General features: G+C 35.1%; 1 protein-coding gene across 2 annotated transcripts in view; it reads left to right on the top strand.

Moving 5' to 3' along the window:
• Positions 1-27,912, top strand: part of ttyh1 (tweety family member 1) — a 39,921-nt gene that overhangs the window by 2,157 nt on the left and 9,852 nt on the right. For both annotated transcript variants that reach the window (XM_073847476.1, XM_073847475.1), the window contains exons 2-12: positions 5,121-5,290; positions 8,980-9,209; positions 14,288-14,399; positions 15,209-15,549; positions 17,548-17,643; positions 18,489-18,561; positions 21,223-21,298; positions 24,655-24,710; positions 27,154-27,246; positions 27,378-27,470; positions 27,603-27,742. In XM_073847476.1, the coding sequence (XP_073703577.1) occupies positions 5,156-5,290; positions 8,980-9,209; positions 14,288-14,399; positions 15,209-15,549; positions 17,548-17,643; positions 18,489-18,561; positions 21,223-21,298; positions 24,655-24,710; positions 27,154-27,246; positions 27,378-27,470; positions 27,603-27,742 (1,445 nt within the window). In that variant the 5' untranslated portion in view covers positions 5,121-5,155. The remainder of the gene's footprint in view (positions 1-5,120; positions 5,291-8,979; positions 9,210-14,287; positions 14,400-15,208; positions 15,550-17,547; positions 17,644-18,488; positions 18,562-21,222; positions 21,299-24,654; positions 24,711-27,153; positions 27,247-27,377; positions 27,471-27,602; positions 27,743-27,912) is intronic.

The following is a 27,912-nucleotide window of genomic DNA, read 5'->3' as shown; positions in this document are numbered from 1 at the left end:
TGTGAACATTTCATTTTGAGTTTATTGCTCATGAAAATGAGCTAAGGCACAGATGAATGTTTCCTCATAGTGTCATAAAGTGGCAATTCCAAAATCGAATGAGTTTTCAGTGAGCTTAAAATGGCTTATGTTGGATGACAAACACTCTTGATGACATCATTAGTAATCCTGGAAACCATTTTTGTTTTATTTTGCATACTTCTGTTGTGGATAATTATAGTGAAGCTAGGAATTGAATGGCAGAACAGAAAATGTTTTGTCCCTCTATTGTTTTGCACATTTTTCTTCCTTGCTCCATTTCCAAACTCGCATTATTGCCTTTCCGTTATGCAATGCGAACCATCCTTATAACAAGCTGACAGAATGCATCATGTTCAGATGTGCTGTAGCGTTCCAGTCTGACTCACGGTCTGCATGTTTAACTATTCCATAACACTGTTTTACATTAATTTGGCTTCTATTCTCATTTGCATGTGAAAGAAGACACTTAATTTGATAATACAGCACCAACTATACCACAATTCACCAGCTTATTGTCTTGACCCACTGCATGCTGGTTATGCTCTCTAACAGTAAATGAATAGCCTTCAGACATCATTATGAACGAAACACATCAGACACTATTGCTAAGGGTTATTTGTGACTGAGCCTGTAGTTTCTTGTTAATTTAGTGATGTGAGATGTTAACTATTTTGGTAGGATTAAGTGGTCAGATGACACAGCCAGATCTTAAATACTCAAGCCAGTGCTTTAAACCAGTGTCAGTGCAAGACAGGGAGTGTTTTCTGGTAGCTCTGATTTGAAACAATAATTATTTTTACACATTTTGTCTGTTTTATGCAAATAGTAGTGCAGAAATTACACAAAGATTGTAGCTGTAACAGTGAATTATATTCAATATATAGATAAATTATTCATTTGATTAGCTATGGTAATGTAGTTCCCATGAAGTAATTAAGGAACACTGAGTTTGTGAGTTATTACTCAAATTTGTATATGAAGACTCATCGTTAAAATAAAATGTATAGCCTGATAATGTCATAATAAATCCAATCCTAAAGACATGATGGTGTCAGAATGTATATCCCTAGATGAGCTCATAATTATTCAGTGATGTGTGTGTGTCATTAAATAATTATGATATTAGAAGACACAGCCCTTGCATTATTTTGGAGTGCGTAGTCCCCCCAAAACCCCATAATGATTTTTTAAATGTATCCAGTTCTCATGAGATCCAATGGTTGCTCAGTGTCTGGCTATCTTAGAAACCTCTTCTCTTAACATTGATGATCTAATCACTTAATCCATGTTGTGTTCCCAGCGGACCTCAGTCCTGGTAATGAAAATGTTTGTGTGTGTCTCTACTTAACCTACTTTAAACCTATTTCTTGTTTCTCCTGTTTTTTTAGCATGTTTTTTGATTTTTTTTTACTGCATTCTATTCCTTCTTTCTTGTGTTTGTTTTTGGGAGGTAAAATGATTTTTTCCTCCTTTTTTCACATCAAAATATTTCACATATGTGACCCTGGACCACAAAACCAGTCTTAAGTCGCTGGGGTATATTTGTAGCAATAGCCAAAAATACATTGTATGGGTCAAAATTATTGATTTTTCTTTTATGCCAAAAATCATTAGGAAATTAAGGAAAGATCATGTTCCATGAAGATTTTTTATAAAATTCCCACTGTAAACATATCAAAATGTAATTTTTGATTAGTAATATGCATTGTTAAGAACTTAATTTGGACAACTTTAAAGGTGATTTTCTCAATATTTTGATTTATTTGCACCCTCAGATTCCAGATTTTCAAATAGATGTATCTCGACCAAATATTGTCCTATCCTAACAAACCATACATCAATAGAAAGCTTATTTATTGAGCTTTCATATGATGTATATATCTCAGTTTTGTAAAATTTAACCTTATGACTTGGTTTTGTGGTCCAAGGTCACATATGGGTCATTCCGTGTCGAATCAACCAAATCGCAGAAACTTCCCCGGCTCAAATTTGTAATTTTGCTAATATTTTTTCTGAAGAAAGGTAAACATGTATAGTGATGAAAGGCAAAATATTAAATGGCATGGATGAATATTTACTGAGTAATCCACAATTTTGAAGAAGGGGGTTAAAATGGCAATTTTCACCTGAGATTCAGAGCCAAGTTACAGGGGGTTAAAAATGACTTCAGAAAGATGGCAGCATCACAATGTTATTTTTACACAGAGATTAGTAGTTCTATTAGTAAAATCTGTTGACTTGACAATTGACAATCTTTGTTGCAATATGTGCCAATAGTGACCATTCGAAAATGGGAAACAGCACTTTTCAAGTTTTTACTCCAATGTTTGCGTGCCACTAACTCAAAAAGTGTTTTGGATATCTTAATGTCCTTTTAGATATTGGGTCTCAACAAACTTTTCTTTTGGCATCTTAATTTTTAAGGCCATACATGTATTCAATGTGGCTCCAGGGATAAATTGTTAAATTGGACACATTTCCAATGGTCAAAAACCCTTATTTCCTTTTAAAGGTTGTATCAGCGATTTCTAGCCTAAAACATAAAGTGTCAAATTCAGCTGAGCTTTCTTCACGATCCGCTCGCTGCCTGCCCCATAAATTGTCTGTGAAAAAACCGCGTCTCTCTGGTCAGCCTAGGGTCCGAGATATGCCAAAAAAACAATCGGCGCTATCAACTATTCCACATATAAACAAACCGTGTTCCAACCAATCAGCGTCAGGGGGTTCGTGTTGTGGACTTTCCTACTGGTGCAGGGATGTGAGGGAGGCGGAGCGAAAGTCCACAACACCAAACCCCTGACGCTGATTGGTTGGAACAATGTTTGTTTTTGCTGTGGAAAGGTTGGTAGTGCCGATTGTTTTTTTGGCATATCTCGGACCCTAGGCTGACCAGAGAGACGCGGTTTTTTCACAGACAGTTTATGGGGCAGGCAGCGAGCGGATCGTGATGAAAGATCAGCTGAATTTTACACTTTATGTTTCAGGCTAGAAATCGCTGATACAACCTTTAAAGAGTACTGTCTAAATAAGAAATAATGTTGAAACTAGAAATGTATCTTGTTTCCTTCTGTCAAAACAACTGCATTAAACATACCTGTCTGTGTTCCATAAATATTCTTTTTCCAAAGTTTGCATACCTATAACTCAAGAAGTATTAAAGATATCACCATATGATTTTAGATTCTAGTTCTTAATAAACATTTCTCATATACATTTTAAAGACCCTGCATCATTCAGTCCTAGAGATAAAGCTCTATTTTCAAATTGGATGTATTACATAGTCTTGGACACAAATAAAAACACAAATAAAGACTATAAATAAAACCACAAGTAATATATATATATATATATATATATATATATATATATATATATATATATATGTGACCTTGGACCACAAAAACAGTCTTAAGTCGCTGGGGTATACTGCCCTCCAAAGGCAAAGAGCAGTAACTACGCGAACACTGAAACTGAGAAAAATGCCTTTAAAGTTTTTACAACAGCTAGTCAAACATGTTGACACTCTTGTTTCTCTGAACGTTTTTCTGAAACGGGACAAAATTGAACCAGGAGACTTTGCCACAAGACAAAACAGTTGTCACAAAGTCCATTTTAAGCCTTAACTCAATTTTGACCAAATGTATAGTTACTGCGTTTTGCCTTTGGAGGGCAGTATATTTGTAGCAATAGCCAAAAATACATTGTATGGGTCAAAATTATTGATTTTTCTTTTATGCCAAAAAAAATTAGGAAATTAAGTAAAGATCATGTTCCATGAAGATTTTTTTGTAAAATTCCTACTATAAATATATCAAAATGTAATTTTTGATTAGTAATATGCATTGTTAAGAACTTAATTTGGAGAACTTTAAAGGTGATTTTCTCAGTATTTTGATTTTTTTGCACCCTCAGATTCCAGATTTTCAAATAGTTGTATCTCGGCCAAATATTGTCCTATCCTAACAAACCATATATAAATAGAAAGCTTATTTATTGAACTTTCATATGATGTATACATCTCAGTTTTGTAAAATTTAAACTTATGACTGGTTTTGTAGTCCAGGGTCACATATATATTACAGGGAAAAATACTGTGTTAAAATTGTTAGAATTCCGTGATATGAATTCGCAATTACGAGTTATAAAGTCAGAACTGGAAGATATAATCTCACAATTCTGACTTTTTTCTTTGAACTGTGTTTTTATCTTACAATTCTGAGTTTTTTTTTTTTTTTTTTTTTTTTTTTTGAGTTAATATCTCGAAATACTGACTTTTTTTCTATGAATTGTGAGATATAAACTCGGAAATTGTCAGTTCTGAGGGGATAAAAGACGGATATTTTCTCACAATTCTGACTTAATAACTTGCAATTGTGTGTTATAAAGTCAGAAATGCAAGATATAAACAGGCAATTCTTCAATCAAGATGTTTTTCTCAAAATTGAGTTTATATCTGGCAACTGTGACATGTTTTTCTCAGAATTGCTAGTTTATATCTCACATTTCTGACTTTATAACTCGCAATTGTGAGTTTATATCTCACAATTTTGAGAAAAAAAAAGGCAGAATTGCAAGTTTGTATAACACAATCCTGCGAAAATTCAGAACCGCACATTGTAAACTCACAATTGCGAGAAAAAAGTTTGTGTGATAAAAAAAAAACACAGTTACCTTTTTACCTTTACCTTTTTTTAATTCGTATTTGTCATACCAACATGTGTCAAAAATCTTGCGTGACATTGTGGCACCCATGTATTCCCAACTGCACTTACCAAAAGCATGATGGGAAACAACTTGCTTACGACACAGCTTAATGCTCATTGGTTCGAAACAACCGTGATGTTGCGTTCTCATCTAAATGCTTGATTTTTATATCTAATGACATGTGATTATGTGTTTAAATTATGTGTGAATATTCCCAAACACTATGACAGTGCAATCTCTGTGAGATATGTTGTCATATTTCCCCCAAAAAATGTTTGTATTACATTAAAAATGCATAAATAATACATCTTTCGAATGAAATTAAATAGCAAGTACATTGGGTGTCCAATTTTGGTGTGTCCTCTTTTTAAGTGCATGTTTCTCAATCATTTCAGATACTTGAGAAAGACCGAGGTGGTTTACAGCAGTCATGGCAGCTATAGCAACTGTCCCCAACTATACCCCATCACTATGGGTACGGTTATGCCATGCCATTCCTCGCCTGGACTTGACCCTGCAGACCCGAGACAGCGCATTCACCCCAGACAGCTGGGAGTACCAGCAGGTAACCCTCTCCCTTCTCCCATGCCCTCTCCTTGTTTCTCACTCTCAGAAACAATTTTCACACCTGACAGCTGGTGGTGGGTGCGCTCCTCATTCAGAGCGACGCATTTATTTCTGTCTCGCTCTCTATTTTCTCTCTTTTGTGTGCAGCCTCTCATTTTGTCTAAATTATATCACATATATGCAATATAGTGTATGAACAGCCAGATATGTCTTTTTTCTCGCTGTCAGAAATATTTTTACGTTGACTCGCACAATGTACTCTCACTCACAGCACTGTTATACTCTTACACACAGACTCTTAGAGAGACTAAACTGAAGTCAAAAGCATTAAAAGCACTTTTCTGTCTGCAGTTTAAAGATATATTGAGTCAAAATTGAGTTTGTATCTCACATTCTCTAATGTTCATTGGCTAAATAAGATTTCTGATAGACTTTCGGTATCAGAGATTGAGAGCATGATGGACTGATGTAAGAAATGCTAACTATGACAGAAATGCATTTTCTTTCATAAGTGCATGTTTCAACATTAGTAAGATATTGATAAAAGATATGACTATAAATGTCCAGCACATTAGGGCAGGAACTATGATGCAGTGACTGTGGCTTTCAGACGCAAAATTTATGGGAAAAAATAGGAAAGTATTAAATTGCAAGCCAATTTTGCTAACATTTGTGTCTGTGTTTTAATGTGCGCAGTGTCAGTAAATCACATGCAGAATTTTCCCCTCCCATCGGCTCTTTTATGAAATTGCGCAAAATTCCATAAGCAAAAAAGGTACAAGACTGTGTACTTAACATCTTAAATGAAGGAACTCCACATTGCAAAGACTTACAGGAATAGTTCACCCAAAAATGAAAATTACCCCATAATTTTCTCACCCTCAAGCCATCCTAGGTGTATTTGACTTTCTTCTTTAGATGAATACAATCACACAAGGGCGTACATTTCATCTAACAGTTCATACCCCTTCATTTTTTTCACATTTTGTTATGTTGCTGCCTTATGTTAAACTACTTTAAATGACTTTTTTTTCCCACATCAATCTACACTCCCTACTCCATAATGGCAAAGCAAAAAAATAGGTTTTTAACATTTGTGCAAATTTATTAAAAATAAAAAACTGAAAAGATCCCGTTGCATAAGTATTCATATCCTTTTCTGGGACACTCGAAATTTAGCTCAGGAGCATTCATATTGCTTCTAGATGTTACTACACTTTGAGTGGAGTTAAACTGTGTCAAATTAATTTGAATAAGTATGATTAAGAAAGGCACACACCTCTCAGAAAAGGTCTAACAAGCTGTACACAAATATGAGCAGTTTACAAGTGTAGGGCTTCATGGAAGTGGCCAATTACTGCAGAGCTTCTTTAGCATCAGTTGTTTGCCATTCTGATTGGTGGATATTTCTCTGCAGGATCATGGTTAGTGTATTTCTTCACGAGGAATTGCACTGAAAACATGATTTTGTTTCATGAAGACAAAATAACTCGCTGATAAACAACCTCTTTGGTTAAGTCAATGCCTATATGGAGAAAATGAATGGTATTTTTACTTCTGGATTCCGACTGTTACGCTCTGTTAGGTTCAGTTCCAGTTGATAATGTTAGAAATGCTGAAATAAACAGCCGGTTACTCTTAGAAAAAGACATAGCTTCGCCACAGATTGATAAAGTTGGAAGAGACAAAGCCAGATTATGTTGGATGCCTGAATGGGTTTACAGGATAAGACACAGATGATAAGAGAAAGATGTGCTAGGAAATAACAGACTGTAAAAGAGCAAGAGTGATGGAAGAGAGGAGAAACGAGAGAGTGGATATTAGTGGGAATTGGGAAGAGAGGGGAAATCATGAAGAGGAGAGGGAGCGAGAGATGAAAAACAAGAGAGAGAATCAGAGGGAAAAGCAGTGAATGTATTTAAGTAGGTCACAGATTATTAATAGAGATCCAGTGGCGTGGATAAAAAGAAAGAAAGGGGGAGAACAGTGAGGGATGAGTGAACGGAAGAGAAAGCATGGAGAGAAACCACTGGGAAAGGAGAAGGAGAGAGTGATCTGGGAAAAAACTGGGAAGATGGATTGAGATCAGATTGAAGATGTGTAGTATATGAAACGTGAATGCACAATATGTGTCTGAATCCAACGGAAAGCTTTAATTGCATCTTGTCTTTTTCTCTCGTTGTGTGGAGCATCCGTGCTGTATTAGCCAATAAGATCAAAGAGACATCCTCCATTTTATGTCACACTGCTTTCTATACAATACATGCATGGGCATGGTATGCAGCTATGCAGTATGTGTATTCTGTGCTCATTTTTACAATGAAATAAATAAATAAATTTGTTTTAATTTTCACTCAGAAATTCATATATGCATATTTAAATATGTATATATAATATATATACATATACATATATATACATTATATATATATATATATATATATATATATATATACAAAAAATTACAAAAACATAGATTTTTTTGGGATCAGTGTTTTTTAAAGGAGACTTTTCTCATCAAGGCTGTGTTTATTTGATTAAAATGACAGAAAAAAATAATATTGTGAAATGTTATTGCAATTTAAAATAGTGTTTTTTTATTTTAATATACTTTAAAATATAATTTATTTCTATGATGCAAAGCTAAATTTTCAGAATCATTATTTCTGTATTCAGTGTTACATGATCTTACAGAAATCATTTTAATATGCTGATTTATACTGCTTAATATATTTTTTTAAACCTGTGATACTTTTTCAGGATTTTTTGATAAATAAAACTTTAAAAATAACAGAATTTATTTAAAATAGAAAACTTTTGTAACAATATACACCTCATTTAAAGTTTGGGGTCAGTAATTTCTAGTTCTTTGAATACTTTTATTCAGCAAGGATTTGTTGAATTGATAAAAAATGATAGTAAAGACTTACACTGTTAGAAAAAAATGGCTGTTCTTTTGAAGTTTTTATTAATCAAAAAATCCTGAAAAAAGTATCACAGGTTCCAAAAAAATATTAAGCAGCACAACTGTTTCCAACAAGACTGGAGTAATGGCTGATGAAAATTCAGCTTTGCATCACAGAAATAAATTATATTTTAAAGTATATTAAAATAAAAAAATAAAAACTTATTTTGAATTGCAATAATATTTCAGAATTTAATAAGTTTTAATAAAGTTGTATGTATGTATGTATGTATGTATGTATGTATATATATATATATATATATATATATATATATATATATATAGGTCATCATATCATCAATCATCATATAGGTTAGATTTTATTACCATAAGTACATATACAATTTTACTATAAGGATATTTTTATATATGTTTATATACCTCCATCTACCCAGAGAATGTAGAACTAAAATACAGAAATGAGAAAAAAAAATATATAGATAATATGTTTGGCAATATCATGTATATATCATATATTGTCATATGTTACATTTATCTTTGGGTTGCTGTTAAATTTCAATAATAATTACAAAGAAACAGCAAGTAACACATTGAATTTAACATGAAATTTTGAAGTAGAAAGACTGAAATAGTGTTTTCTTGTAAAACACACTCTAATAATCTTTGTATTATTTACAATACAAAAGTATATGTAATAATAATAGTCTTGAGTGTATGGTTGTCTTTTCTTCTTACTCATTTTGCATTCTCTCTTTCCACAGACTCTCCTGGTCCTCTCCAGCTTCTCCGCCATTGCTCTCGTCCTCTCGTTACTTGTCGTTCTCTCCTTCCTCATCCACTACTGCTGCTGCCATCGTGGTGAGGGGGGCCGGGATGCAGAGGAAGAAGAGGAAGACGACGATGCCAGCGGTGGCCATGGATACAGCGGCAGAAAGGGGCGGGGCATTTGCTGTGTCACATGGGTATCGGTTGCAGCCGTCACATTGTGTTGGTAATGCCTGTTAATGACTGTAATTTTAAGATGCCAGTGATTGCTATCTGTTGAGCAGGCATTCTTAATTCAAAAGACAATAGAGACTCATGAACAAGCCCTATGGCAAAACCACACCTTGATGATTTTACATTTTAAATGCTTTTAAGTTTCGCCCTTCTGGCACCATAATCATAAAATGCAAAAATTATATTTAGATTTTCTGAGTAAAGGTGTGTTCACAGGAGACTATAGTATTGTACAGTAATACAGTAGATTATAATATTTCTACTCCTCTGAGAATTTTTTTTTCTGTTGATGCCCAAAAGTTTTTAATTAAGTTTTAAAAAAAGTTTAAAATTTTTTTTTTGTAAAAAACAGGTCTTAAAGGGCTAGTTCACGCAAAAATGACAATTCTGTCATTAATTACTCACCCTCATGTTGTTCCAAACCTGTAAGACCTTCGTTTGTCTTTGGAACACAATTTTTTGTGATGAAATCCAAGAGTTCTCTGACCCTCCATAGACAGCAAGGGTCCTTTCACATTCAAGGTCCATAAAGGTACCAAAAACATTGACAAAATAGTCCATGTGACATCACTGTTTCAACCGTAATTTTATGAAGCTACAAGAATACTTTTTGTGTGCAAAAAAAAAAAACAAAATAACCCAAAATATTAACAGTTCTTTTCTGCGTCAACTTAGCGCCATTTTGGAGAGTATCATGATGCTCAAGGCACTCTTGTGAATGCGCATCAGAGACATACAAGAGAAGAAATTGTTGAATAAAGTCGTTATTTTTGTTTTTTTGCGCACATAAAGTATTTTCGTAGCTTTGTAACATTACTGTTAAACCACAGATGTCACATGGACTATTTTAACAATGACCTTTCTACCTTTTTTGGCCTTGAACGTGGTTGTTGCATCGCTGAAGATTAGAAAGCTCTTGGATTTCATCAAAAATATCTTAAATTGTGCTCTGAAGATAAATGCCGGTCTTACAGGTTTGGAATGACATGAGGGTGAGTAATTAATAAAAGAATTTCATTTCTGGGTGAACTATTCCTTTAATAGGACTCCTTTCGGAAAGTCATTGACCTTAAAGGGATAGTTCACCCAAAACTGAAAATTTGATGTTTATCTGGTTACTCCCAGGGCATCCAAGATGTAGGTGACTTTGTTTCTTCAGTAGAACTCAAACAAAGATTTTTATCTCAAACCGTTGCAGGGACCCACAGCTTTGAGAGTCAAATATACACAGACAAAACCAAATTAAACCCTATGGCTCGTGACGATACATTGAGGTCTTAAAGGAGTCATCAGATGCAAAACTAACTTTTACATGTTGTTTGAACATGATGTGTGTTGGCAGTTTGTGTACACAACCACCCTACAAATGATAAAAATCCATCCAGTGATATTTTTTAAATCTTTAAAGTAATATCCCCTTTTTAAAATCAGGTCATGTGACGGCACACGGACAGAGGCTGCTCCCACGATAGTTAATTGACATGAGCGCCTTACCTTAGACCCGCCCTCACCGAGCTGAAACAGTCTGACTCCGGTCGCCATTGTGTCGACTCAGGTGCAGGGGAAGACAAGAATGTCTCCGATTGAGGCATTGAGGTTTTCTGTTGTTGGATGTAATAATGAACATAGCAGTAGTCTAGGGCTGTCCCCGAATAGTCGAAGATTCGATGCATCGATATGCGGAGCCTGATTCGACCACTGATCTCACAGTCGAATCTTCGCGGGTGAAACGAGCATCATACCATTTTGCCATTATGGGGGTGCTCAATGTCTAATTGCACACAGAACTACTGGTTTTGTACGGTTATATTAAGTTATATACAGCCTTTGATTATGATAATGCAGTAAAAACAAAAGTGAAAAGAAAGAAGCGTTCAATAAATATTTTTAACGTGTTTGTGAATAAATCCAACCACCCCTGTGACAAATTTAATTTTCACTTTCCCTGATGCATGACGAGATGAGGACCATCTTGACTGCAGGGATTAGGCCGCGATCACACCGAACGCGTTTTTGCAGTTGGAGGCGCCTCTTTTGAATGGTTTTCTGTTGGCAGTGAGCGTTCTGCACGCTGTTTATGCGCCCCGGCGCCTCGCGTTTTCGCCGCCTGCTGCGCTTCGCGTTTTTGCAGAAGCGCTCTGAGCGCCTGAAGTTGAAAAAAAATCAACTCTGAGCGGAAAAACGCCCAACGTCATTCGCGTTCTTTTCCATTGTCCAATCGAATGAATGGAGAGGCGGTCCTTCTGTTGTGATGGCGAAAGTTTACCGTTGCTTAAAAAGTCCGGAGACTGCAAGAAAATGAGGAGAAACCTTTGGTGTCTATCGTGGGTAACCCGGAGCTGTATTATTTAGGGTTTCTGCTAATATGACAGTTTACTTAACAGCAAAAAACTAAGATTTTAGAGCGCTCGCGCTATAATCCTTTGAATTGACTGACAGGACAGCTGTTTTGGTCGTTGCTTAGCAACATAAAAAAATAAAAAAACCGCAGCACACTGCTCTTTTATTAAAAGTCACCAAAAAAGGCAGTGCTGTGCGCCTCGCGTTTTTAGAACTAAAAGACGCGTTCTGTGTTTTTATTTAAACCTAAATAAGTTCGTCTGTCAGTTGGCAGGCAGTTTTGGTCGCTTTATTAAAAGTTGTTGCTGTGTGCAGTGTGTAAAATAAAATAAAAATAGTTTTACCCCCCTGCTGACTATAGTGTCGTGCCCCTCCCAACCCATTCACACACACACATAAGCCTAGATGATTCGACTATCGGTCGACTATAGTAAGATTCGAAAATTCTGATTCGACTATGAAAATTCATAGTCGGGGACAGCCCTACAGTAGTCATTTATTTCCGACATCTGACCTGCTAAAGATGCAGAGGATAATGTTACTTTCGTTTTTAAAAGGTGGAAAGCGCCGATCCCGATCTACATATACGTCTATGTTCATGCGAATCGTTCCTGATGCAGCTTCACCCACAGCAGAAATGAGTATATAGGTTTTTTTATGCATCTTTGCCAATGGCCTCTCTTAATAATGTTCTTGTTGGCAAGTTTCGCCCCTAAATGCAGCTAAACGCAGCTAAAGTAAACATTACGTCTCATCATCCCAGACAGAGAGGGGCGGGGCGAGCAGAGCTCATTAGCATTTAAAGGACCATGCAATAAAATGAGTTGATTTTTTGGAGAGCTGATTTTGACAAGGTAAAAGGGTGTTTTTTTTACACTACTGTTAATCCACCGCAATGTCCAACTGTCCTAAGTGTGTGCTCTGGCATAGTAGATGCTCTGACTGCTTCAGTGATCAAGCAATTTGCATCATTTAGAGAGCAAATGACATTTATCACCTTACATCATCCATTTAGTTCCTGCGGGAAAGTACTAACGAGAGAAAAAGAAAAACGCTCCCCACTGTATTTAACTCGCACCATGTTGTGCTTTCACACATCAGGGTGCAGAATCAGAAAAGTGTTCAGCGCTTCTCTTATTAGCAACAACCTTAAACCTACCGCCCATGTTTGTATAAGCTAAATAGTAGCTTATTCCCACTTCCAGACTTGTATTATAAAGAGATCATGCTTTGTTCTAAATAAAGCTCTGTTCCATTTGCACATTTGCAAGGGATGGTTTCCTTCAATTATGTTCTCTCGCTGCACATATATTGGCAGAACACCAACCCATTTAATATATTCAGGGCTATGAATATAAAACCAAATGCTTTTTCATGCCTCATTGATTTGAACCATCAGCATGATGTATTAATGTTCCTGATGTCACGCATAAATTGTTTGTATAAATTAGCATTGTTTCTATGAGAACTGGTTGGGTTTGCTCTGTGAGTGATGCAAACGTTCTAATGCGGCACGTGTTCGCCTGCAAGACCGCCCCCACGACATCACCCCCTTCCCATCCACGTTGACCTCTTTTTCTGAAGGATTCAAAAGCTAGACTCTGATTTACAGATGACTGCATGTATGCACACCTTTACTGCTTACATTGCGGTTATAATTTCTGTGTGCAACATATAAACACACATGTCTGCTTTCTTTGGCTTAATCTGGGTCAAACAGTTAGCGAGAGATTGAGATTTGCTATTTTTGGCAGGTTGGAAAGGGTTGGACAAGCATCTGGTCCAAGCACTAATCTGAATATTTGAATGTGAAATAGATATGTAAATGAGTGGATTTTTTAGTGTTCATAATTTGGATTTTAATGCTCTTTAGTCTGTTTGCATTAAAACCATGTGAATACTACCATTTAAAGGGAGAGTTCACCCAAAAATAAAAATTCTGTCATTAATTACTTATTTTGTTCTAAACCGTAAAACCTTTGTTCATTTTCAGAACACAAATTAAGATATTTTTGATGAAATCCAAATGCAACTGACACTTTCAAGACCCAGAAAGGTACTAAGGACATTGTTAAAATAGATTATGTGACAGAAAGCTTTCGGATTTCATAAAAAAAATCTTAATTTGTGTATGGAAGATGAACTAAAGTATTACAGATTTGGAACGACATGAGGATTAGTAATTAATGACAGAATTTTCATTTTGGGGTGAACTATCCCTTTAAAAGCAAAAAATAAACTTTTTTTTAAAGAAATATATACTTTTATTCAACAAGGATGCATTAAATTGATCAAATTTGACAGTAAAGATATTTAAATATTGTTAAAAAAAATTTCAAATTTATGTAACTGCTACTTTTGAATTTTCTGTCAAATAAAGAATCCTATGGAAAAAAGTTATCAAAAATATCAGGCAGCGCAACTTTTTTCAACATTGCTAAAAATAAATGTTTCTTGAGAATCAAATCAGCATATTAGAATGATTTCTGAAGGATCATGTGACACTGAAGACTGGAATAATGACTGCTGAAAAATCAGCTTTGCCATCAAATGAATAAATTACATTTTAAAATATATTAAAATAGAACACAGATGTACATTTAAATGTCTAATTTTGTCTCCCTCTCTCCCAATTTTTAATTCCCTGTTTGTGTTCTCTTTCCTCACTCTCACTTTCTTTTTCTTTGCCTCCTCTCCTTGTTTCCTTGTTCATATTTCTGCTTTTTGTAGTGTTGCCATAGGCGTCGGTTTCTACGGCAACAGTGAGGCGAACGATGGGATGTATCAGTTGACCTCATCCCTGCTCACTGCCAATTACACGCTGGCTTCCATCGATCTTCTGGTGAGAACACAAATACACACACACACGCTCATACTTACACAAAAGCTTATTCCATCAATCTCCCTAAGCACCAGGGGACAAAAAGAAAACCATGATGTTCAGAAAAAACACTAAATGCTTATATTACACTGTGATTATAAGTAAGCGAACGGGGGGATTCAGATATGTGTGTTTGAAAGAGAGAGAGTGTTTGAATGCATTTGTGTGTGAACGAGTGAGATAAAATCCTCTCTGGGTATTGATTTAGCTGGTTGCTCATATGGTCAATCAATGAATGTGTGTCAATTTGATTAATGACCTACTTTACTTCTACTGTACTCTTATAAGACCCTCTCTCTTCATTCCAGCTTTTCAATTCAATTCTATTGTCTTTTATCTCAGATATATGTGACCCTGGACCACAAAACCAGTCATTAAATAGCACGGGTATGTTTGTAGCAATAGCCAAAAATACATTGTATGGGTCAAAATTATAAAAATTTTTTAATGGCAAAAATCATAAGGATATTAAGTAAAGATCATGTTACATGAAAATATTTAGTAAATTTCCTAACGTAAATATATCAAAAACTAATTTCTGATTAGTAATATGCATTGCTTAGAACTTCATTCGCACAACTTTAAAGGCGATTTTCTTAATATTTATATATTTTTTGCACCCTCAGAATATTTATTCAGCTTTCATACGATGTCACGACTGGTTTTGATGTCCAGTGTCACACATATGTCAGATCTGGATACAAATGCATTGGGTTCATGCCATTCAAACCAAAGGATTTCATTAGAATCTTCTCCTTTTGCATGCCCAGGTTTCAGACACCGTGGTCGGGCTGCAGCAGTCTGTCTCAGGGCCCTTGACCTCCATGGAGGAAGTGTTCGGCGGGCATAAGCCGGCACTCGTGCCCACACGCTCCTGCAGGCGTCTGTCAGAGCGGGTCGTGTCTCTCCTCTCCAATCTAACACTGGGAAGGGGTCTGATCCCCATCGCGGATGGATTTTACAGGCCGAATGGAAGTGAAAGCATAGTGGGAGCACTCACCCCAGCACCTCCTTCGGTAGCCCCCACTCTCAGTCCATCCGCCAACAGCATTCCTGCACCCTTCTCCCCTGGCTGGGCAGCAAACACCCTTATGGTGAATGAAGACTACAGGTGAGAAGACATCATGAGACATTAAAGGGATAGTTCACCCCCCAAAAAGCAAAAAACAATTCTGTCATTAATTACTGTACCCTCATTTGGTTCCAAACCTGTAAGACCTTCATTCATCTTCGGAACACAAATTACGATTTTTTTGATGACATCCAAGAACTTTCTGACCCTGTATAGACAGCAACACAACTATCTCATTCAAGGCTCAGAAAGGTAGTAAGGACATTGTTAAAATAGTCCACGTGACTTCAGTGGTTCAACTGTAAATTTATGAAGCTATGAGAATACTTTTTGTGCACAAAGAAACAAAAATAACATCTTTATTTAACAATTACTTCTCTTCCGTAAAAACGTGCATTCACAAGTATCTTAATTTCTGTTCTGAAGATGAAAAAGGTTTTACGGATTTGGAACGACATGAGGATGAGTAATTAACGACAGAATTTTCATTTTGGGTAATGAATACAGTTAGAGAAACAAAATTTGTGTGATCAGTGATGAATGTTGATAAAGTCACAAAAAAACACAATCTAGTATGTTTAAAGGGCCATGTTCTATGCCTTTGTACAACTTTTATTCAACCTTTTTAAAGCTTAGTATTAACGCAAGATATTTATTTAAAACAAGACAAATGAATACAGTAAGAAAATCTTTTTTTAAATATTGCAATGTAAAAATAATTGTCTGAAGCTTGCTGTATGAAATATATACGTTGTTCAAAAGTTTGGGGTAAGGTTTTTTTTAAAAAGCCACTTATGCTCACCAAGGCTGCTTTTATGTGATCCAAAAATATATGGTATATAACTGTACTATTCTGAAATATTATTTTAATTTAAAATAACTGATTTTTATTTTAATATATTTTAAAATGTAATTTATTCCTGTGGTGGCAAAGCTGATTTTCAGCAGCCAGGCTGACTCAAGCAACATTTCTTCTTATTATCTTCTTAATATAATGTTGAAAACAGTTGTGCTGCTTAATTTTTTGTGGAAACTCTCATCAGTATATAGGAAATGTATTTAGCAAAAAATGCAACTTGAGGGGTACAGCAGCTTGTCACTGGGGCAGTACCCTCAAAGTGACACCTTTGTACCTTCTTTACTCCTAAAGTTGGCATATTATTATCCTGTAGTAGTAATATGTACCCTTAAAGGTTGTATCAGCGATTTCTAGCCTAAAACATAAAGTGTCAATTTCAGCTGACCTTTCTTCACGATCCGCTCGCTGCCTGCCCCATAAATTGTCTGTGAAAAAAATGCGTCTCTCTGGTCAGCCTAGGGTCCGAGATATGCCAAAAAAACAATCGGCGCTATCAACATACCACAGATAACCAAACAGTGTTCCAACCAATCAGCGTCAGGGGTTTGGTGTTGTGGACTTTCCTACTGGTGCAGGGATGTAAGGGAGGCGGAGCGAAAGTCCACAACACCAAACCCCTGACGCTGATTGGTTGGAACACTGTTTGTTTATCTGTGGAAAGGTTGGTAGTGCCTATTGTTTTTTTGGCATATCTCGGACCCTAGGCTGACCAGAGAGACGCGGTTTTTTCACAGACAATTTATGGGGCAGGCAGCGAGCGGATCGTGATGAAAGGTCAGCTGAATTTGACACTTTATGTTTCAGGCTAGAAATCGCTGATACAACCTTTAAGGAAGGTAGTAATATGTACTCTTATGGTACTCATAGTAACCCTTTACAAAGCTGTCCCTTTGAAAAGCAGTTGTATCCTGAAAGTATAATTTTTGCACTTTTTTCTGAGAGTTTAAAAAACAACTTGATGTGGCAACACATTCCTTGCATTATGCAAATGAAAATATGAATAAATGATGAATAAGAAGGAAAAAAATAGGAAAATAATGCAAAATTAATTTGGTTTCTGCGGTAGTACATTTTCTCAATTTATCTGCCATTTGCAGGTGTGACAAAAATTTATTTTGAACTCTGGTTGTAGGTTTTGAGGTTTCACCATATTGAAGATGCCTGTGTTTATTGTTTAGGTGGCTGTCGTATGTGCTGCTGCTTTTACTGGATCTGGTGGTGTGTTTCTTTATTCTTCTGGGTTTAGCCAAACAGGCCCGCTGGCTACTTATTCTGTGAGTAACAATCATTGCTGACCTTAAAGGAGTTCCAGAAGTTCCAGAACAAACATTTACAGATAATTTACTCACCAAGATGTTCATGTCTTTCTTTCTCCAGTCATAAAGAAATTATGTTTTTTGAGGAAAACATTTCTGTATTTCTCTCCATATAGTACACTTCTATGGTGCCCACGAGTTTGAACTTCCAAAATGCAGTTTAAATGCAGCTTCAAAGGGCTCTAAGCCAGGGAAGAAGGGTCTTATCTAGTGAAACTATCGGTTATTTTCTAAAAAATTACAATTTATATACTTTTAACCTCAAATGCTCATCTTGTCCAGCTCTGTGTGTACTCTTTGTATTCCAGTTCAACACAGTTAGGGTATGTAGGGTTTTTTTTTTTTTAGAAAATAACCGATCGTTTTGCTAGATAAGACCCTTCTTCCTTGGCTGGGATCATTTAGAGCCCTTTGAAGCTGCATTTAACCTGCATTTTGGAAGTTTAAACTCGTGGGCACCATTGAAGTCCACTATATGGAAATCCTGACATCTTTCTTTATGACTGAAGAAAGACATAAACATTTTGGATGACAAGGGGGTGAGTACATTATCTGTAATTTGTTTTTCTGGAAGTGCACTTCTCCTTTAGGTGTTTAGTAGTTTTGACATGCACACATTTTGCATAATGTAAAACAAACATAAACGATCACAGTAGTGTGTTTCTTATTATATTATATTATGTATCTGCAATCCCCAAGATAGAAAATGCTTGCAGAAAACAGGTTTTATTTTTGCTCACTGACACCCACTTTGGCACAGAGAAGCAGATGGTGAAAATGCGTGTATGTGCGCTCATTTGCAGGATGACAGTGCTGGCCTGGTTGGCTCTATTTCTGAGTTGGGGTTCTCTCGGCCTGGAGACGGCCACAGTGGTGGTGAGTATTCAGGCAGCGTCTAGCCCGACAGAAAAACAACAGCTCTCCGCAAGCGGACATCCAGCACAGAATACCGCCATCTGTGTGTGAATGAGTGTGTCAGCGCGCTTTGCGGAGACATTTGTGTTCACTGAAAAATCCAGCCAAAACTCTGTGAATGTGACTTTTTAAGTTTTAAAAGGTCACACCAGCCAAGATGCAGTCACTTATTGTGCGCTTATGAAAGAGGGAGAGAGGAATAGAGTGTGTTTGTGCGCGTTATAATGAAAAAGGTCTTCCACTCTGGGAACTCAGCAGTCATGGCACAATCCCAAAAAGGCAGGAAAATAGGGCAGAGATTAAAGATTCAATGTGTGTGTGTGTATCTGAGTGTGTGTCTTTGAAAAAAGAGAAAAAAATGGAGGCTGCGTTAAAGATGAGCATAAGAGCTCTTAAAAGCAAAAGGAAAATAAAAAAAGGAAGAGAGAGAGTGATGCTGAGTGTTTCAGAGAGGAATACAGCTGTAATGGACTTCAACAGGAAGGAAAAATGTGTAAAATTACAAATGTAAATACAGTCTTTTGGAGATGTTTAGAAGGAAATTAGTTGTTTTATTCAGCAGAGACATTAAAATGATCAAACGTGGCAGTAAAGGCAAATATATTTCTATTTACACAAAAATATTTCTAATGGCTGCTGAAAATGTATCTTTGCCATCATAGGAATAAATTATGTTTTAAAATATATTAAAATAGAAAAGAGTTATTTTAAATTGTAATAATATTTCATCATATTACTATATTTCTGATCAAATAAATGCAGCCTTGGTGTGCATAAAAGAAAAAAAAATTTACGTCTAAACTTTTGAATGTCCGTGTATACAGTTGAGGTCAAAAGTTTACACCCCCCTTTCAGAATCTGCAAAATGTTAGAATGTTTTACCAAAATAGGAGGGATTATACTAAATGCATGTTATTGTTTATTTAATACTGACCTGAATAAAATATTTCACATAAAACATTTTTACATACTGTCCACAAGAGAAAATAATAGTTGAATCTATAAAAATGACCACGTTCAAAAGTTTACATCCCCTTGATTTTTAATACTGTGTTGTTACCTGAATGATCCACAGCTGTGTTTTGTTTAGTGATAGTACACGAGTCCCATGTTTGTCCTGAACAGTTAAACTACCTGCTTTTCTTCAGAAAAATCCTTCAGGTCCCACAAATTCTTTGGTTTTCCAGCATTTTTGTGTATTTGAACCCTTTCCAACATTGACTGTATGATTTTGAGATCCATCTTTTCACTCTGAGGACAACTGAGGGACTCATATGCAACTATTACAGAAGGTTCAAATGCTCACAGATGCCCCAGAAGGAAAAAAACAATGCATTAAGAGCTGGGGAGTGAAAACTTTTTTAATTTAAAGAAAGGTAAATTTAACTGATTTTGTCTTCTGAGAAACATGTAACTATCTCCTGTCGCCTCCGAAGGTGAGTGCTAAATGAAAAAATATGTTATTTAGGCAAAATAAGAAAAATGTTCACATCTCCATTCTGTTCAAAAGTTTTCACCCCTGGCTCTTAATGCATGTTTTTTCTTCATCATCAGTGAGTGTTTGAACCTTCTGTAATAGTTGCATATGAGTCTCTCAGTTGTCCTCAGTGTGAAAAGATGGATCTGAAAATCATACAGTCTTTGTTGGAAAAGGTTAAAATACACAAAAATGCTGGAAAACTAAAGAATTTGTGGGACCCGAAGGATTTTTCTGATCTGTGGATCATTCAGGTCAGAACACAGTATTAAGAATTAAGGGGATGTAAACTTTTGAATGGGGCCATTTTTATAAATTCAACTATTACTTTCTCTTGTGGACTATATGTAAACATCTTTTATGTGAAATATCTTACTCAGGTCAGTACTAAATAAACAATAACATGCATTTTGTATAATCTCTCTTATTTTGGTCAAATAATTAACATTTTGCAGAATCTGAAAGGGGGATGTAAACTTTTGACCTTAATTGTATATGAAGGATAAATGTGATTCTTCACTAATGTAAACCTGATGTAAAATCTTAATGGCAATGCTGATGATGTGAAAAAGAAAGAAAGAAAGTAAGAAAGAAAGAAAGAAAAAGAAAAAAGTGACAGGAAGAGATGGCAGTTGCTGGCTTTCAAAACAAGAGTTTCATTGTCTAAATCCAGCCAGCAGGAACAATTGCCTAGTGCTCCCTCTTTATAATACATGCACACACACACACTATCGTTTTCTGTCCTCTTTGTCACTCTCTCTCTTGTTCTTCTGACCCTCTTTAGTGCTCTTGTGAAGCTCTTGGTAATATTGAGTCCTATTCACTTTGAATAATCAGCCACATTCCATGAGAAACATAGTGTGTGTTAAAGAGACAGACAGTGCAGAGTGGACAATAAAAAAGATGGAAAACTGGTTGAGGGATGAGAAAGAAAAAAAAATAGATTATAGGGGCAGTTTGCATGTGTGTCAGTGAATACTGTAGATCAATAGCAGTCAGAGCCGTGGGACAGAGAGACTGAGGGAAGTATGTCACTTGGTCACTGTGCCACACTGTTAATATCTCTCTTCTGTATTTGCTTTTGCTCAATTCCCTTTCTTGCCTTTCTCTTTTTTCTCTCTCTCTTTTGCTTTTCTCTCTCTCAGGCCCTGAGTGATTTTTGCTTTGACCCAAACACTTTTGTACTTAACTCCACTCACTTCAACTCTAGGACAAGCACAGGTGCAGTAAAGCTCTTTCATACACAGTTGCTCTGTTTTAAAACCTTTTGAGCTGCCTACGTAGGCAGCATTGTAGGGCATCAGTTGCAGTTCAAATGTAAAGCCCATACAAAACGGCAGGGTAATTAAGTACAGTCACATTAGGACAAGTTTTGCTAAATTTTACAGGCCCCTGTGTTATCCAAGATGTTCATGTCTTTCTTTCTTCAGTCGCAAGAAATTACGTTTTTAATTTGAGGCAAACATTCCAGAATTTTTCTCCAAATAGTGCATTTCAATGGTGGCCAACGGGTTGAATATTCAAAATGCAGTCTCAATGCAGCTTGAAAGGGCTCTACACAATAAGTAACTTATTTAGCAAAACGAGCAGTTATTTTCTTAAACAAAAAATGAAATACTTTTTAACCACAAATGCTTGTCTTGAACTAGCTCTGTGATGCGCATTTGTGTTTAAAAAGTATATAAATTATTATTGTTCTTAGAAAGTGACAGACTGTTTTGCTAGATAAGACTTTATTCCTCGGCTGGGATCGTGTAGAGCCCTTTGAAGCTGCACTGAAACTGCAATTTGGACCTTCAACCCGCTGATCCAGTGTTGTTTTCTTCAACGATGACGATGACGAAATCATTTCGTTGATGCCACTTTTTTTCATGACGATAATGAGACGATGACGAGATAAAAATGGCTCGTTGATGACTAAAACATGACGAGACATGTGTGAGTTTTGCGTTGACGAGACGAGAATAGACGAAAATGTTAGTGGGTGGTCCGTCAGACGTTTAAAATGCATGACATTTCTGCTTATTGTGCATGCCAATCAAAACCTAAAACGTATCTGCCGCTATGGCAAGCCGTTTTAGCATTAAATACTCTTTGCCATACTAGTATGGCAAGCCGTTTTAGCATTCTATCCTTGTTTGTCTTTTATGTTTTAAAACATTCCTTCATTATTGTAATTATTGGTGAAAATAGTCGATCCGGAAGCTCACATTGTGTTGAACTATAGATCTGCTATTTTCACAACTTATAAGTGACACTACCCAACAGCAAAATACTTACTGACCTACATTAATTTGTTAAAAGACTACTTTTTCCCCTTTTTTGACTAAAACTAGACTAAAACCTTTTTGACTTTTCGTCGACTAAAATTGAACTAAACTATCACTTATAGAAGTGACTAAAATTTGACTAAAACTAATAAGCATTTTAGTCCAAAAGACTAAGACTAAGACTAAATCTAAGATGGTTGTCAAAAACAACACTGCGCTGATCCCCATTGAAGTCTGCTATATGGAGAAAAATGAAATGTTTTCGTCAAAAACCTTAATTTCTGAAGAAAGAAAGACATGAACATCTTGGATGACAAGGGGATGCATAGATTATCAGAAAATTTTTAATCTGGAAGTGAACTAATCCTTTAAAAAGACTGGATGATTATCATTATATAATTTTTTTGGGATAAAACGATAAATGTTCAATATAATGTTTACGCGGCAAAAGAAGAACAAAACAATGCTACTTATTTGAACAGCGCCACACGAACCATTTATCTGCTCGACTCACAGTTTAAACAGCATCGCAGTGCGAGTTTACTAGAGCAGATGCGTTTACTTGCTAATGAGTCTTGACCACTAAACAGTGCTATAAGATCCAGTGTGAAGCGCTTGAATTCAGTAAAGAACACAAAAACACAAATGGCGATTTAAACTAGTTTAAACCCAGATGAAACAGTGCTGACAAACACTGTGAGCAACGATACAGTCAGGTGGCTTTTCAGTCTACAAATTGCCATTTACCATGGATTTACTGTGGTAATACTAACTGCACCATGGTATTGAGGCAGAAATGTGGAATATTGATATTGAATTTTATTATATTTTTAATGTGGATGTATTTTTAATGTATTAAATGTATTAAAGGAGTAATTGCATATAATTACATATTTTGTGATAAAAGCTATAGCATTTATACTAAATGTATTTAGGCTAGGCCTACTGTTTTTTGTATACAAATACCTAGAAACTATATACAGTTGAAGTCAAAAGTTTACATACACCTTGCAGAATATCCAAAATGTTAATTATTTTACCTAAATAAGAGTCCACAAGTGAAAATAATAGTTTCAATTTATCAATTTATCAATCAATTTATAAAAATGACCCCGTTCAAAAGAGACTCATATGCAACTATTACAGAAAGTTCAAACACTCACTGATGCTTCAGAAGGAAAACAAGATGCATTAATAGCTAGGGGTGTAAACGTTTGAACAGAATGAGGATGTGTAAGTTTTTCTTATGCTGCCTTTCTTATGTTTTCTTAATATTTTTTTCATTTAGTACTGCCCTTTAGAAGTTACTGAACATACTTACATGTTTCCCAGAAGATCAAATAGGTTACATTTACCCTGATCTTCAAATTCAAAAGTTTTCACCACAGTGAACGTTTGAACCTTCTGTAATAGTTGCATATGAGTCCCTCAGTTGTCATCAGTGTGAGAAGATGGATTTCAAAATCATACAGGCATTGTTGGAAAGGGGTTAAATACACAAAAATGCTGAACAAACAAAGAATTTGTGGGACCTGAAGGATTTTTCTGAAGAACAGCAGGCAGTTTAACTGTTCAGGACAAACAAGGGACTTATGAACAACTATCACTAAACAAAAAACACAGCTGTGGATCATTCAAGTAACAACGCAGTATTAAGAATCAAGTGTATGTAAACTTTTGAACTGGGTCATTTTTGTAAATTCATTATTTTCTCTTGTGGACTATATTTAAACATCTTTTATGTGAAATATTGTTTTTTTTTTAATCTATTCAGGTTAGTACTAAATAATAAAAAATGAATTTTGTATGATCCCTCTTATTTTGGTAAAATAACTAACTTTTTGCAGATTCTGTAAGATGTATGAAAACATTTGGCTTCAACTGTAGTAACTTTTTTTTTTTTTACATTTTCAGTCAACACATACCTGTTTAAAAAAAGCAATATCACTCTTTAGATCATGCAGAAACTAAGAAATAAATGTTTCTATTAAGAGTCAAAAAAAGTGTATAAGAACATTTTAACTTGAGCTCCACATTTTTAAAAACACTTTTTTGCACAAATCACTGTTTTCATAGAAAAAAAAACTGAGAAGCAGCACAGTGGAATACAAAACTGCATTCTGTGTGAGCGTCTCTCGGAAGGCAGCTGCCTATGTAGGCAGTAGGCGATGATACAGCTCACTACGTTTTGAAAAAAAAAAAAGTCTGACTGTCCATCTGCCTTCATCTCTGACGCATACGCAGTGTTACCCGCGTCTTCAATCTTATTTTTCTCACTCTCTTTCTTTCTCTCTTCTTTCTAAATAGATATCCTGGATTATTACCTAACCTGCAGCAGGAAAATGAGCAGCCCTTTTCAACAGGTACGCAATCTTGTTACATGATGCTGCCGACGCTGATGTCATAGAGCTTACTAAACCAGTAAAAAAATAGACTGTTAATGATACCACAAGGCAGAATTCCCCAAATATAAGGAATTATAATGACGTCACAAAAAGCAGATTAAGATTAAAAAGCAATGCCATTTATGTCACGGTGGGGATGAACAGAATAAAGAGGATTATGACATTATAATCAAGATTTTGTAATCAAGACCTAGACTGACAATGTTTTTAGAGGGGCTGATGAATGAAGAAAGGAATTTGATGTCGCAAAAGGAAATTATAAGGATAGCGAAATAAAATTAGACCAGTTTCAAACTGTGAGTTTCACACCGACAGCATTTCTGCTGCATAATATAACTGCTGCTCTACAGAGAAAAGAAAGTGTATTGAATATTTCCTTTAATAATGGCCACAAATAATACACTGTTATTGAGCCGTGAGAGTTATTATATTGCTTCATAAAAGCAGTTCTTTCCTCTATTTTCTTCTTCTTCAAAAAAAAAGCTCAGTGCTGAAATGCATGCGGTGTGAAAGAGTGTTATTTTAGTATCATTGATATACTGTGGTTATTTATATGTATGTACATACATATAAATGTATATAAATATATACATACAAATATACAATGCCGCTCAAAAGTTTGTGATCAGTAAGGCTTGTAATGTTTTTTAAAGACGTCTCTTATGCTCATCAAGGCTGCATTTATTTGATCAAGAATACAAAAAGAAACAGTAATATTGCAAAATGTTATTACAATATGAAATCATTGTTTTTATTTGAATATACTTTAAAATATAATTTATTCCTGTGATGCAAAGCTGAATTTTTATCAGCTGTTACTCCAGGCTTCAGTGTCACATGGTCCTTCAGAAATCATTTTAATATGCTGATTTATTATTAGAATGATCATTGTTGGAAACAATTATAAATATTATTGAAACCTGTAATTATAAAGGATTTTTTGATAAATAAGTAAAAAAAAAAGTTAAAAAGAACAACATTTATTCAAAATATAAATCTTTTCTAACAATGTAAATCTATGCTATAACTTTTTTTATTAATTTAACACATCTTTGGTGAATAAAAGTATTCATTTCTTTTGAAAAAAGAAGAAAAAAATTTGCTGACCCCCAAATTTACTGAACAGTAGTGTATATTGTTAAAAAAAAACTTTCTCTTTTAAATAAATGCTTTTCTTTTTAACCTTTTATTGATCAAAGAATCCTGAAAAAAAGTATCACAGGTTCCAAAAAAATATTAAGCAGCACAACTGTTTCCAACTTTGATAATAAATCAGCATATTAGAATGATTTCTGAAGGATCATGTGACGCTGAAGACTGGAGTAATGATGCTGAAAATTTAGCTTTGTTTCACAGGATTTAATTAAATTTAAAAATGTATTTACACAGAAAACAGTTATTTTAAATTAAAATAAAATTTCACAATTTTAAAATTTTTTCTTTTTTTTTCTTTTTTTTTGATCAAATAAATGCAGCCTTGATGAGCATAAGAAATGTCTTTAAAAACCATTAAAAAAATAATTAGTATTTAGTTATAAATATAAATATTTATTCATTTATATTTTTAACTAAATCTCATTTCAGCTAATATATATACATATATAGTATACTTATTAATTAGCTGAAATTAAATAATATTTAGTTATAAATGTATTTATTTATATTATTAATCAGCTAATTGCTAAAATGTTTTTTGTATGTATTTAATTATTTTAATTGTACTGATTGATTTTAATTGTTTCTTTGTTTTATATTTTTTAATATATTTTTTTATTAGATAAGATAACAGATTTTTTATTTTAATCTCAGACATTTCCTTTCTTTTCTTTGTTTTACAAATCCCTTTAACCTATAATATTTTCTTGGAATGAGATTTTAAATTAATATTTTACACACATTTGCATGATCATGCAGGTAAACAAACAAAAAAAAGTATATTTTTTTGTGACCCTGGACCACAAAACCAGTCATAAGTATCATACATTTGTAGCAATAGCCAACAATACATTGTATGGGTCAAAATTATCAATTCAGAAATCATTAGGAAATTAAGTAAAGATCATGTTCCATGAAGATATTTTGTAAATTTTCTACTGTGAATATATCAAAACTTAATTTTTGATTAGTAATATGCATGACTAAGAACTTCATTTGGACCTTCAAAGGCGATATTTTCATTATTTAGATTTTTTGTTGTATCTCGGACAAATATTGTCCTATCCTAGCAAACCAAAATGATGTGATAACAAAATGTTTTGTATGGTTTTAGTTTTAGTAAATTATAATAACCTTGGTGTGAAACAGGCCTTGAGGGGAATTCTGTATTAAAAATGCAATTACAGTTTTTAGCCTGTGAAATTCAGTTAAATCAGCAAAATTCTGTTTGTTGAACTGGCATAAGATACTGACCCAGTCCCAGAGAGCACTTTCCAGCATCCACTCTCACCTTTCCAGTCTGGAGAGAGATGCCCTCCCACGCTTTCCAAAGGCAGAGGTATGTTAACGCTGCTTCCTTTGCCATCTATACCACAATATGTCGGCTACTGACAGGAAAGATCAATAAGCAGGCGTACAGTAAAGTGGATGCAACATGCTGCTTAGCTACTGTGTTATTTTCCCTTTTAGAAGTCACTCAGGGAGGTACAGCAGATCCTCAACACCACTGAGGGCAACTTCCACCAGCTGGTAGCACTTCTCAACTGTCGAGGGCTGAACAAGGTAACCATAGCAACCTGTTTTCCACCTCAGCCTGACTGAGAGTAATACTGTGCAGCTGTGTTTGGTAAGCTATACTTTTTTATATTATAGCAAACTGTCTCAATCTACTCTGTTTTCACGTCACTCTTTCAGGATTATGTGGACTCTCTGAAAGGCCTGTGCTATGATGGGATGGAGGGGTTGCTCTATCTTTCGCTGTACTCGTTTCTCTCGGCTTTGGCGTTCACAGCTATTCTTTGCTCCCTCCCTGGAGCCTGGAGGAGTTTCCACAGGTTAGGTGAACTTCATCCATTTACCCCGTCCAATGTCCCATCTGCTGTTTTCAAGTGACATCTCTGATTATATTCATGCTGTTAATTATTTTGATTTGTTAAGATGGATGAGGTGCATCAAAAGTATTGTTGCTTTTGAAGTTATTATTATATCATATTAGATAGTTTAT

The sequence above is a fragment of the Garra rufa genome, chromosome 9 (genome assembly GCF_049309525.1).
Source record: "Garra rufa chromosome 9, GarRuf1.0, whole genome shotgun sequence".
Taxonomy (NCBI): Eukaryota; Metazoa; Chordata; class Actinopteri; order Cypriniformes; family Cyprinidae; genus Garra; species Garra rufa.
The sequence above is the reverse complement of the archived record's forward strand: the minus strand, read 5'-3'. Positions and strand labels throughout refer to the sequence as shown.